The 14,636-nt window shown below is 41.9% G+C and overlaps 1 protein-coding gene across 1 annotated transcript in view; it reads left to right on the forward strand.

Moving 5' to 3' along the window:
- ECT2L (epithelial cell transforming 2 like) overlaps nt 1–14,636 on the forward strand; it is a 65,473-nt gene that overhangs the window by 39,837 nt on the left and 11,000 nt on the right. Inside the window, 7 exon segments of the mRNA XM_019648133.1 lie at nt 4,238–4,327; nt 7,304–7,518; nt 8,465–8,612; nt 10,290–10,363; nt 10,463–10,619; nt 11,290–11,355; nt 12,716–12,804. Coding sequence (XP_019503678.1) covers nt 4,238–4,327; nt 7,304–7,518; nt 8,465–8,612; nt 10,290–10,363; nt 10,463–10,619; nt 11,290–11,355; nt 12,716–12,804 — 839 coding nt within the window.

Genomic DNA, 14,636 nt, shown 5'->3' on the forward strand with positions numbered 1-14,636 from the left:
GAGAGAGAGAGAGAGAATGTATAAAACTTTATTATAAGGAATTGGTTCACACAATAATGGAGACTGAGATCTGCATGGAGAGGCAGACCCAGGAGAGCCAATGGTGCTGTTCTAGTCCGAAGGCTGGCAGGCCCAAGGCCCCAGAAGAGCTGATGTTTCAGTTCAAGCCCAAAGTCAGGAATAAGCCGTTGTCCTAGTCTGAAGGCCACAAGACAAGAGGAAGTCTCTCTTACTCAAGTGAGCTACAGCCTTTTGGTTTTATGGGCCTTCAACCGATTGGACGAGGCCCACCCACACGCAGGAGAGCAATCTGCTTTACTCAGTCTACCTATTTAAGTGGCAGTCTCATCCAAAAATACCCTCACAGACACACCCAGAATAATATTTGACCAAATGTTTGCTTACTCCAGTCAAGTTGACATATAAAAGAAATCATAACAGGCCACTTCTCAGGCGGAGGCCAGCTCCCCCATCTTCTCCATTCGGTTCCCTAAATATTTACAAAAATTAACCATGTGCTAGGCACTGGGCTAGACCCTGGGAAGAGACAGCAAAGTAAGATGTTGTCCCTGCCTTCAAGGTGGATAAAACCATAAATAGATGATGCAGCATGACTGGTACCTGTTAGCAGAAGGCACAGGACTGGATGGGAACACCAGGGCAGGTATTTAATCCAGGTTCCCTTTCTGCTTCTCAAAGGCCTTTTGCCGTGTTATGGCAGGCAACTCACTTGTTGCCCTATTAACCTGATATTCAGGAAGACTGTCAACACTTCTTTAGAGGACTGTTCAATACTGGGAAGGGCAGACAAGGAGGGCCGCTAGCAGCAAGCCACTCTAAATCTCTGAGATTCTTGGGGATTATCCTCCCCAAAGGGTAGCTATCATCTCCATCCATCCTTCAGCCTGTGAAAGCCTTTGAAAAATAACGCCCGGGGCTGTAATACCACTCGTTTCCCCTTGGTTCACTAAAGGGAATAATCAAATGTAAACACATTGCACAGGTTCCAAATTCTCCCGAAGTCCTTACGACGGCTGGGTCATTCCTGACTCCCTGGAAACCTTATGGGAGTTCTTCTGTCCGCCTTTATTCCAAAGGCCAAGCTGTCACCCCCAACCCCAGACATGCAGACCCCAGAAATGCCCCTCTTTGGAGCAAGAACACTTGAAGAAAGCAATAGGGACAAAACTACAGTGCTTCCTCCCTGAAGTGTTAATTTTACATTTGAAAGAACTTACTGTTGGTGAGAACTATTTCTGGATTCTCTGACACCTCAAAGACTAGTCACTTGGTGCCTTTCCTCTCAGACACTTTCACTCTGCCCTCTGCCAAATAAAATCCACATTGTATCAAGTCTTTTCAACCTACTGTTCACCCAAACATGTAATCACTTTAATAAACTAATGCAGAAAGTTTGAGCTAAAAGTTGCCTCAGTGCTGGGAATCGGGCCTGCTAGTGTTATATCAACTGCTTGTAATGAAACTACAGAAATGTGAAACTCCTTAATGCCTAGAAATCTCTTTGATATTTTTAAATTTTCTTAAATTGATATATTTTAAAAATCAAATTAGAAAAAAATAAGTGTTATTTTCTATTTAACAATTAAGAGCTCATGCACAAAGCCCATAAAACAAAGTTGGGGACCCCCAGGAGGAAAAACCACAGCTGAATTAGGATAAAATAGAGAAACTGAGTTACTACTCCACACATTAGGGTTTATTTTTAAAACTGTAGATATTTGTCCAGAAGAGCACACAAACCTCACAGCAGCTTTAGGACTGGAAAGTAATGGCTTCTGCTGAGATAATTGTTTTCAAGAGCCTTCCATAGGTGCTTATGTAAGAGGGCTTGTCGGCTAAATCCAGGACTGGATATAGACACACACACACACACACACACACACACACACACACANCACACATAAAGATACATCTATCTATCTATCTATCTATCTATCTATCTATCTATCTATCTATCATCTATCATCTATCTATCTATCATCATTATCTATCTATCTCCCTGTATCTATCTATCTATCTATCTATCTATCTATCTATCTATCATCATTATGATCTATCTCCCTCCCTATATCTATCTATCTATCTATCTATCTATCTATCTATCTATCTATCTATCTATCATTATTATCTATCTCCCTCCCTATATCTATCTATCTATCTATCTATCTATCATTATTATCTATCTCCCTCCCTCTATCTATCTATCTATCTATCTATCTATCTATCTATCTATCTATCTATCATCTAGTATCATCTGGCCGCCCGATCAATAGTGACTCCTGGGTTTTTTGCGCCTGCACTGTTTACACTGATACCATCCAACCATGGTGATGGGTCACAGCCAGAATCTTAGTTGCCCCTGCTCTGCCTGGCATTGTCACAACTATTCCTGGCCCCTAATCTAGGCAGCCAAGCGTTTTCTAGGAGAAGCACCAGCGAAGCCTAGGAATTCTCTGGCAAACGCAGTACCTGCCTCTGCTCCCACCTAGAAAACATGCCTGCCCTGTGGTGACAGGTCTCCCCTACATGTGGCGGAGAGAGTCAGGGCGAAGGCCACCCCCCAACAACTGTTTCTTACAAATGTGCTCTTGTTACTTCCTCTGAATTCCTCCCTGAAGACAAAATCAGGAATGGCATCTTAATCTGAAAATAGTCTTTACAAATCCTGATAATTAGATGTCTAATATATATGTGAGAACGTGCTGGTTTTAGGTTCAATCAAAATTAAAAATTACTATGCCAAATCACTTCCCTACCCACAAGGAACACTTTATATGTAATGAGAATAGCTGCCACAGAGGGAGCGAAGAAACCAAGCCCCAGTGTGTGCAAGCTCCTCTGCAGTAACCAGGGGGTCTAGGGTCCATGCCAAAGCCTGAGCTTTAATGCAGAAGCTCTCATGTGAGCTTCACAACAGGGTGACTGGGTGCCTCCCTTACCTGTGAGAACCACAGTATGATTCTGGGCTGTTTGGGGTCTCTTAATTGTGGACCAGACAGTTTGAGTTTAATTTTCATTTTGTGTCTGCAACCACGTCTACCTGCACGACTATAGGTGTCACCACAGATGGGTTGAGAAGTTCTCATGTCTCTATATAAATAATCAGCACTATTATTTATTTTGAAAGACAGTGTCCCACGCATAGAGGTTTTGAATTATTTTGTTAAAACTCGAAGTAGATCCCACTCCCCCCCACCCCCCAAGCCTGAATATAAAAATACCTGGTGGGCTGATAAGGCACGGCCACAGTGGGGAAGACGCAGAAATGACGACCGACTCTGGAACAGACACAAAGCACCCGGCTCAGGTGGGGCCTCCTGCTGACCAGGGAGAAGCAGCTGGCTGCAGGCGGGGGCCTGATACAAAACCTGCAGGCGGCCAGAAGGAATGGCTGCAGATACAAAATAAAATTTTGTTTTTGCCTGAGTGAGCCAAAAGGAGTCTTGGTTACAAATAGATGCTTTCCTTCCAGTCTCACCCTTGGACATCAAGGGGTTACCAGGGCTCGTTTTATCTTTGACTAGGAAGGGCAGCAGTAATTGGCCATTAATCCTCCTTAGTTCTCAGCACAAACGTGGGACCATTGTGCATTGCTGGGGTGAACTGCAGCAGGTGCGACTTTTTTTTTAAAGTGCTAATTTATAAGGGAGCCACAAGAACAATTAACACAATAAAACAAAGAAAGACTAAGCCATGTTTACACGTGGAAACAGGTCTAGAAAGGGCATGCGAATGGTTTCTGACACATTTTCATTAGGTGAAAAAAGGGGTGAATTTTACAAAGTGCTGTGAGCTGTTTTCCCTGGCATCTTCAAAGTAAGATAACCTGTTTGCCCTGGACTGACAGGAGACAGCAGAGCGGAGGCAGAGGCCTGGACTCAAGGTTGTGTGGGATTCCTTCAGGCCGTGAGGAGCTACTGAAGAGCAGAATCACTCCCCTGGCTCCCAGGGGAAAAGGAAGCCGCCCTGAACAGAGCTTCTCAAGTATCTTGCAGTTCAAAGGAAGTGAAAGGTTTTTTTGTTTGTTTTGTTATTTTGTTTTGTTTTAACATAAGATGTAATTTAAGGGAGGCACCAACTTCCGTCCAGTGCTGCATCGTGGAATCCATGGCCGAAGGCAGAGCTAGCGAAAGGCTCCTGTGGGCACAGACTGGGCACTGAGGTAAGACACCCCGAGGCCTGCATCCAAATAATCAAATCTACATTCAATCCTCAGGAAAGAAACATTTTGGAAGACAATCCTCAGGACAAAAAGTCAAGTCTCAGCGAAAAAAATGATCCAAATTTTGAGGTGCTGGTTCAGCTGGTAAGCCACACATTATGTAATAAAATTTTCCATTTGTTTTTCTCCTGACCAAAACCAAACAACAACAACAAAAGACCCCACTTCGGCCTTCATTTTGGTTAGGTCTTCTTTTTTCTTGAAAGTTTCCCTTCGGGGAAAAAAAAAACTCCCAAATGTAATTGGGGGGAATCCTGTCAGTTGATTTTTCTCTTGAAAACGTCCTGGTCTGAAAAGAAGTTTAGCCAAGAGGATGGAGGTGTAACACCTTGGAAGCAAGAGCCATCTCTGCTGTTCCATGATTTTCTAATATGACACTAGGATGGCATTTAAAGAAATGGCTCATGCACATAAAAAGGTTCACAGTTCCTAACCGGCGCACCAACCTATGGTCTGACTTCAAACATTGAGTATAATCAATATCACATTTAGGGCTCCGTCTTTCTGTTCCGAAAGGGTAGTGCATGGAGGAGGCTGCAGTACAAGCAGAGGCGTGGTCCCGGCCGACCCTAATACACGGTACACGCACGCTGTTTGGCATTTCTTCAACTCATGTCCACATTTGTTATCATATTTCATTCTCAGAATCCTGTAGGGTAGGTGTTAGTAACCACATTTTGTAGATGAGGAAGTAAAGTTAGAACACTTAAATGACTTCTCTAAGGTCAGACAACTGTCAGAAAGAAACTTGACTCCTGTGGCCCTGACCTCAGCCCCAAGGCTGTTTTCTAGCCCTACAGACAAGACCCTGGGTGAATCCATCCACTGCAGACAGTGCAGACCGCTGTCCTTGGGCACCAGTGTCACTTGCCCATCCCCGGGAATAACCAAAGAGGAGGGTATTTACATAGTGCAGTGAATAAATATGACCGTATCTCATCTGACTGTGGGTAATAATACCTGACAACGGTTTTGAGACTACGAAAGCTTTGACCACTGAAACCTTAAGTCAAAATGATTATACATGTTGGATAACTCCGATATTTTTAAAAGTATGTAAATATACATAAAAATATATAATATGGGCCACAAACCAACTGCCAAGTGGGCCACAGATGTACTTTTTTTTAGCTCATTATGAATATCTAAAAAGGCATTTTATACAGACCGTGTATTTGGGAGATAAAGCTTAATAAGAACAGTGTGTTTATAGTATTTCGAACACAGTGAGTTTTCTATTTTTTCTCTTAAATTACTATTACATTTTAATTTTAGTTCATGGACTTCTGGTTGACTTATTTTGGGTGAAGATCACATGACATTACACTTTACTGTTGTCATATTTTCTTTGGGGCAGTATGGGGCATACTTAGGACTGGGGGGGAAAGAAAATTGTGTTCTAAGAGTGATACTTCTAGGCTCAAGTACAATTTTAGAAATTTAAATGTTATAATTGTTTTCTATTGTAAAGATGCTCATTTTATAACTTTGGGAAGTACCGATAAAAGGAAAAGAATGATCAAGCCCCAGTAGTGAAAATTAATTTCTCCAAACATAAACATTGCCCACACAATAAGAGGGTGTGGAATTTCTATACACCAGTGTATGATTCTTCTCTCTGCATTAAAAAATAAAACAGGACTTTGAAGTATGGAAAACATAGCTACTCAGGAGCGATGGGTTCCCAGTTCCCAAGTTAGGTGCTTTTTCCTAAATACTGAAAGAAGAGCATGAGTTTCTATGTTTCATAATACGCCTGTGGGAAGCAAGTCAGCTGACAATGAGAGGGCTGGCTCACTCCAGCTCTTCTGTCCTCAGGATAATCAATAAAACAGTACCGGGGAAAAGAAATATTCGGTTATTGGAAAAGTCATGACGTATTTTTTCTGTGTTTCGTTGCAAAAATACATCATGACTTTTCCGACAACCCAATAGGAAAACAAACAAGAGTGGGCCGCCCCAAGGTTTCCTCACCACAGCGTCACCTCTGTGAAGGCAAAACTGACTCTGTCCTCTCATCCTTGTCCAGCCAGTGACTAGCACACGACACTGAACACGTATTCAGATGGGCAAATGGAGAAACGTAAATGTCACGAGTGCCTGGAAGGGCAGTCGCCACATTTCAGTCTCTTCCTGAAAGTCAAGGGGACATTAACCCCTCAGCAGGGCCCTACGTCCCTGCATGGTACTCGTGATGTGAGTGGGGAACAAAGTCCCGACACACAGGTTCAGATAGAGTGAGGAACACAGCTTTATTGGGGAACCAATGTCCCTCCAGAGGCCAATGCTCTCGTAAGCACAGAGGTAAATACAGCATAGAATAGAATTTAATAATGAACCAAGTCCCAGAGTCAATTGAGATGGAGAAGGTCCCTGGTCTGGGAGAGACGACTGGGCCTCGATGGGTCTGAGGCAGCTGGTCTTGCACGAAGAACTTCGGAGAGTCCCGGAGTATCACTACCTGCACCTCGCAGAGGGTCTTAGCTGGAGCGCCCAGTCAGACTGCTCATGGCATTGCTCTGGAATTCTATTTTTATCCCCTTTTCCTTGGACTTGTTTACTTCTCAGGTGATAACCAGAAGTCGTTTTGGTGAACGTGTTTATCACTCAATTTTGTTATGCTCAATTTCACACAAAAACATGTTTTTCACTTCACTCTTATCAGTCTCACACGTGTGACCTAGCTCACGTCCCTACTAGTAAACAACTTGTTTTGCAAACCTCAGTCCAATATATCTCATATATTTTATATGCTCTACACAGTAAATCTCAGTCTGCCCTGGTTAGGACCCAAGATTATAGTCCCATCTCTGCTCCAGCATCACACTGACCTGATACGCAGGGCTACTTGGTGATACAAGCGATGGTCAGCAGGGTCCTCCATAGTCCCCTGTCAAGGTTCCCTTCCACCCTGTATGTCACAAACCTGAAAGGGGGACCTCAGAGTGACTGCCTGACTGCTCGGTACATCCATTTCTGTCTCCTTTGACTTGCAGGCTTGTTGAGGCTGTCATCATGACTTTCATGATTTCCCTATGAGTTCTTAATGCTCCTCTACAGGAAAGAAAGCTCCAGATGGACTCGGCTGCAAAGCGAACTAGAGTTGTCGGGGAACTTTTACAGAGTGAGAGGAAATACGTGCAGATGCTGGAAGTTGTGAGAGATGTTTATGCAATGCCACTGAAAGCAGCACTGTCATCAAACAGAGCAATTCTGAGTGCTGCAAATATCCAGACCATTTTCTCGGATATCCTGCGGATTTTAGGTCTCAACAGGTAATCCCTGAGTAGGGATTTTCTGAAATCCTCATTATGCAGTGGGAGGAACCCACACTTAACCGTTTCAAAAGCTGTAGAGGCTCAGTCATTCTCTGCCCCTCTTGGGGACCCTGATCATCTCACAGAAGAGAGAGGCTTCTTGCCACTGGGCTGATTCTTAGGGCCTTATCCCTTCCTCAGTTCAAAGCCATGGTGCATGGACAGGAGTTCAGTGCCTGGGGATTCTGTATTCAATATACTGTTCATGCAAAAGACAAGACAGCAGTGTTTGTCATGGGAAAGGAACCAAAGCATTTAATGGGGTTAAGTCACTAAGATACTTTGCTTAGAGAACCCAAGGCCGGGGGTCAGCTTAGTAACAGCACGTTTAAAGTATGCAATCATACACAGGGGAAAGTGATCATTTGCACCGGTGGTAAAGTAAGACGAACTGAGCTTGTGCTTTTCTGCCAGAAACTCTAGATAACGTGGAACGACTTCCTTACCCTCAGTGGGCTCCACCCCCACACAATGAAGAGGTTGAACTAGGCCTGATAGTTCAAGGCCTAGGATGGCTGAATGAGGGATAACCTTTGATCCGAGGAGAAATGGGCCAGGGGAAGGTTATGACGTTTGAAGTGAGCTGAGCACTCTGCTCTGAGGACTGTAAGAAACCTATCCCTACCAGTACCTGCCTGGCCAGTTTGGGACTGGGACAGTGGGGGCAGCCTGTGGAGGCCAGCCTGGGGTTCTGGCTCAAAGGGCCAAGGTGAACCCACTTCCTCTCTTCCTAGCTCCTCCTTTTCTGTCAAATCTGTACCGCTATTCTCAAGACAAAAGTATTTGACAAAAGCCCTGCCATAACTGACTAGGCTGAACCAGGCTGTACTAATGACCACTATTTTTTAAGCTTACAAGTTGTCACTGGCCTATATTTCATGGTCATGCTTTTCTCCTATCACAGGCAGTTTCTAGATAACCTGAGAGACAGGCTGCAGGACTGGGGCCCAGCTCACTGTGTGGGAGAAATATTCATCAAGTTTGGAAGCCAGTTGAACATATATACCAATTTCTTCAACAATTACCCTGTTGTTCTGAAAACGATTGAGAAGGTAAATGATTCAGTTACCATCCAGACATTTATTAGACCTTCTGAGCTTGAAAGGAAGTTTTGTGTATAATCCAAAGGACCAGAATTAATAGGAACGACTTCACTACTTTTCGTTCCCAGATCTTCTCCTCTGGTTTACTGTGGACTCTTTGAGGACGGGGACCCTGACTTATTGAATTTTGTATCGCTAGCAGCTAGCACAGTGCTTGACACAGCAGGTTGAGGAACTGGTTGTTGGGCTGAAGTAACCCTCATGTAAACTGTCAGGCTTCCATCGGCCACAGGTACCCTGTGGCTCGGGTGCAGGAATATGTTTAATGGTTAGGTAGAACCTAACCGAATCCACTCTGCCGCTACAATCTTTCGTGACGGACAAGCTCAGTTCTCTGATAAAGAAAAGGAATTAATAATCCATATGTTTCTTGGAATAAGGATACTCAATCTGTGACATCTAACTTTGAATCAGGAATTTCTTTGTTTTACATTCCGTGAAGAGTTCAGGATAAACAGCTTTCCCTGTTGTGACTTATGCCACATGTAGGCTAAGCAGGAATACACGGTTCTCTCTGCATCACTTGCTGCTCTTGTTGGGATCTCTTCTGATGACAGTAAGATCCCTCTTTCTTCCCTTCTCAATTTGTATTAAAAGTGTAGCAGAAGAGGCTACCTTGGGACATGGTGGTGCACTTCTGCCATTGTCCACTGTGTCCCCTTTGGTCGTGTCCCCTGTCTGCACTGAGGCCCTCAAGGAAAGGCCTGCAGATTGGGAGGCCTCTGGACAACTCCTGACGTCTCCCTTCATAGAACTCCTCTCACCCCACCTAGAGAGTTGACCACTGCTGGACAACTCACTTATGTGACAATTGCATGAATAAGGCAATTTCATAGAACTTACCTTGAGGACAAGAATTGGAGCAAAGTGTCACATATTATCAGGAACCAATGCGTGCCAAAATTTTTATAGTTATGGATAATAATAATACCTGTTTCACTAGCATAGCATGTGCATATAAGTAAGTACTCAATAATTGTTAGCTATGAATATTTTTGAAATCAGTGACTATTTCATTTCTAGAAATTAGCATCAGTGGCATCTTTTAGGCATGTACCTACTGAGAAAATGAGGTAAGTTCCTGGGTATTCTAATGGTGATGAATGAATACATTTTAAAACAGATGCTCAATATAGTGGCACATCTTTATAATGTTACACATAATTAACAGCGGTCTTATAGGTGAATACCATGAATAGTCTCTTACTGTAAGGAAATCACGTTTACTGCGTGACAGGCATTTATGACAGGATTGTTATTTCTTTCACCACAAGAGTTAGGTACGATATCCGTGAGAAAACTGAGGCTCCAAGAAGTAACTTGACAAGATCACATAGAATTAGGTAGAATTAGAATTGTAATTCTAATCCAAGCCAACCCGGTTGCCAAACCCATTTTCATTTGTGTATGCTGATTACGTTCAATGACTAGGGTTAGGTCTAGGGTATAACTAATAGACTATACTTCATATATTAATGAACACCAATAGTACAATAATACTTTGATTAGCTGTAGGTGTTGCCCTCTTGCTTTGAGTGCTTCATAGATCATGTTTGCCTGGTGGAACAGAACACTTTACAACTGTCTTATACAGCAAAGTTTTGACAATATAATGCTCACCTTCAGTGCAAAGAAATGATACCAGCATTTCGCGCTTTCCTGAAGAGGCATGATAAGACCACTCTTACTAAAATGCTGAGGTAAGTTCTGAGGGAGAGCATAGCTGGGGCACCCCAAGGACAGGGCACCCTTTGACCTTCAGGAAGAGACTGGGGTTCCCTTCTCTGTACCTCGCACAGCCTGCAGGAGCTGCTCTTGTACCCATCCCGAAGATTTGAAGAATACGTTAATCTTCTCTATGCTCTGAGGCTTCATACTCCTGCAGAACATGTTGACCGTGCGGACTTGACCACTGCAATTGACCAAATCAAAAAATATAAAGGTTTTATAGATCAGGTAGGTTGCTGATAAGAATCTGTGTCCTTTAAAAATGTTACAGTGCTTTTATGGTACTCTAACCCAAAGATCCTCTTGTGGTGTTTTTCAAAGTCTTTCATCCCTTTAATGTGAAATTGTTGTGTTTGAAGACTTTGAGCACGAACAGCATCTATTCCAAGCCACACAAGATGAGATGAGACCAGAATGTTTTCAGATAACCATACAAGTACAATAAAACATTTATTCATATGAAAGTTTGAAGAACAGAGTATTTGGATTGATTTTTCTAGATAACTAAAACAAAAAAAGTAAAATCCTTTGTTTCTGAAAGTACTTCTTAATATATTAGATTCCCTGCCTGAGTAAGTACTGAGGTCATAATTGCTCTCTGAAAGAACTCAGCATCTTGGACCACAGGACTATCATTCTGAAAATATAGTTGTGATGTGCATACTGCACGTGTGTCCAGGCTGAATGTAAACTGATAACACATTATGCCCAAAAGATGCGTTTTGAATACAGTCTTCTCACTTGCCTTTGTTTTAAAACATTGGGTACATGAAATTGAGATTGTTATTATAGTTTATGAAAATACCATGCCCTATTTCAAATGCCATAAAGTATGTTAAATGTATTTTTATATATAACAATTTCACAATTTTATTTTGCCTATAATCATTTTTTCTAGATGAAGCAAAACATTGGTATGAAAGATCAGCTGTTGGATATACAGAGAATCATCTGGGGGTGCCCTGTACGTATTCTGATGTACTTGCTACAGATCATGCTCATGAATAAAACCTCATATCATTGGCAAAAGGAGACATACAGATTCCGAATCAGCTAACATCTGTGGAGTGCCTGGTGCTGCCAAGTTCTCACATTTCACATCCTTCTTATCTGCAAGGATGCTAGATGAGAAGAGGCGCAGTGGGCTTGACCCCAGCCTGTAACCTTTCTGTAGTCTTAGTTCCTTGCTCGGTACTAATGTGATCATGATGTGCATTGAGGAAAGGGGCCATGTCTTCTGTTGTTTTCTATCTCCCCATGCATAGTCCCAGGTGTAGGATTTTGCACACTGAGGACACCTGAAAAAACCTTTAGATGTCCACTGTTGGCTACCTGTTACTACAGAATATCATCCCACTCTACATTCTTACTGCCTCACCTACCACCTTATGATCAAACCATACAGATCTACTCCCAATTCTCCAGTTACGGTAGCCTCTCTTTACACATTTGTGCTTTGCCCGTTCTCTTCCTTGTCAAAAATTACCTTCCTTTACTACTCTGCTGGATCAACTCCTATTCACCCTTTAAAAACCCAGCTCAATCAACATCTTCTTTGTAGATTCCCCCAACATCTCCAGTCGTGAATCGCCCCTTCCAGGGTATTCTGCAGCAACCTGAACATCTGTCGCATTTTATTGCAATCCGTTATTCACAAGACTGAGAACTCTATCAGGAGTGAGCTGTGATTTATTTGTCTTCTAGTGTTTGGCATATAATAGGAGATCAATATATGAATTATATTGAATGAAAGTATCGGTTGATCGGAGCTATTATTTTTATTTGGTTAAAATGGGGAAGCAAGATGGCGTTGTTTTGTCATAATTTAGATCTGCACATTTTGGTAGGGAAAGAGAAGTGGGGTTGACTGGATTACAAAAGTCCAAAATCTCGGAACTCACTGAGTCCACTGAACTTAAGCTCTGGATCTCTGCTCACACCAAGTGCTCATCTCCATGGTTACATCAGCACAAGGGCCTGACTTCTTCATTTGTAACAACTCATTCACTTCCTTTTCTTGATAGTTTGCTTCTTACTCATCCCACCCCCACTTCATGTTTGATACTAGGAAAGTGTTTATAAATAAAACTATTTCAGTAGTATAAAAGATGAGACAACACCCTAAAATGTAATTTTCATTGTCAATGCTGTGGTCTTTCCAAAGAAAGCCTATTTTATAAACATTAAAAACATTCGTTTTTTCATAATTGAACTGAGTTTTACTCAACACATATATTCTGGGATACAGAGTGGTTCTGTAGTAGTGGGACTTTTTATTTTCTAAAAATTTATGTACGTTTCTCATTTTGTTTTTGATTGTATAGGCTCTATCAGAAGCAAACAGATATCTGATTACAGTCCAAGATGTAGCCCAACTTCACTGCTGTGATGAGGAACTAAGCTTCTCTTTAAGGTAAACATTTAACTTGCCTACGGCTGTGATTGTGTCTCACTCATCTTGTACCCAGCATCCAGGACAGTGCCTGACGTCTTGTAAGTTTATGATAAACCTGTGTGTTGAACTGACAAGTTACACACACCCTGCTCTACGATAAGGTAAGATGCTTTATCACCTTACTTTCATTCCAGGCAGGTACTGGGTAGAATGGGAAAAAATACATTTTCTCTACCAGGACCACAAACTCCACAGAAGCGGAAATCTAAAGGTTGGTCACTTTCCTACTGAGGGGAGATCCAAGTGTTGTGGGACAGCACACCAATGTTTTGCTCCACTATAAGAAAGAGACAAGACCAGTTTATTATCCTGAGGTAGTTATGGAGGTCAGTATTTAAAAGGCGTCATCATAAGACCACCATTTTATTTAGGTCTCACTATCTAGTTTGCACAGTGCACAGTAGGGCAAGAACAAAAGATGGGGGTGGGTGCCAATTTCCATAAACTAGCATCCACTTTCCTCCTTTAGCACAAGGATGAGCAAATGTGCTCTGTAAAGGGCCAGATAGTAAACATTCTAGGTCTTCCTGCTCAGATGATCTCTGTGGCATTTGCCATTGCAGCACAAAAGCAGCTGTATAACTGATATAATACACAACAAATAATACAATCTGTATAAACAATACAGGGCATCAATGAATGAGTGTAGCTGTGTTCCAATAAAACTTTATTTACAAAACACGTGGTGGAGCCAGTTTGCTGGTCTCTGCTTTAGAAAATTGTTTACCAAAGTGTGTTCTCAGTATTAATGACAAAGATGATGGCTCAACAAATGGCAACCAAATAGAGAGGAAATACTCTTTTAGTTTGTCTAACTCCAATAAAAGAAATAAAAGTTGGTCTGTTATTTCAATGAATATTTCAGTGAATATTTCCCGAATATTCATGGTAAGGGTTGGGGAAGTTGGAAGAATTCAGTCCCCTCACCTCTATCCCCACCTAGATTTAATCTTACATGAAAACCAAATCACATGACTGTGTCACTTTTCTCATTGTCACAGTGTTTTGTCTTGTTGTTTTTGGTTAGCAGCAATAAAAAAAAAGAGCTATAATGATGGAAGGAAGCTCGCTACCAAACCAGCAATTCTAAACATACTGGTATAGTACGACACGTGCTAGAAATTGCTAGTTTTTGATTATTAGAATCTATTTCACCTTCAGTTGTTGATTAGAATTTTTCACCTTTGTGTATGCATTCTTAAACACTTTCTTTCTTTATGTAAGTCTGAGTTTCTGACCTATATAATTTTCCTTCTCTCTGAAGAACTTCTAGTATTTCTTGTCAGGTAGGCCTACTGACAATGAATTCCTTCTATTTTTGTTTGTGTGAGAAAGTCTAGTTCTCCTTCACTTTTGAAGGATAATTTTGCCGGCAGCAGAATTCTAGGTTGGTGGGCTTTTTCTTTCAACACCTAATTCACTCCACTGTCTTCTTGCTTGCATGGTTTCTGAGGAGAAGCCCAGTGTAATTCTAATCCTTGTTCTTCTCTAGGTGCAGCATTTTATTATTCTCTGAGTTCTTTTAAGATTTTATCTTTGTTTTTGATTTTCTGGAGTTTGAGTATGATATGACTCGGTGTAAATTTTAAGGTATTTATCCTGCTTGGGGTTTTCTAAGCTTCCTGGACCTGTGGTTTTGGTGTTTGTCAGTAATTTTGGAAAATTCTCAGCCATTATTATTTCAACGATTTCTTCTGTTCCTCTTTGTTCGGTGAGTGAAAAGGGGGCTATAGCAAACCTGACAAGCTCAGTGACCAAAGGTCACACAGGGTGATCTGACCCTGAATTCC

The sequence above is a fragment of the Hipposideros armiger genome, unplaced genomic scaffold (genome assembly GCF_001890085.2).
Source record: "Hipposideros armiger isolate ML-2016 unplaced genomic scaffold, ASM189008v1 scaffold_120, whole genome shotgun sequence".
NCBI classification, from domain to species: Eukaryota; Metazoa; Chordata; class Mammalia; order Chiroptera; family Hipposideridae; genus Hipposideros; species Hipposideros armiger.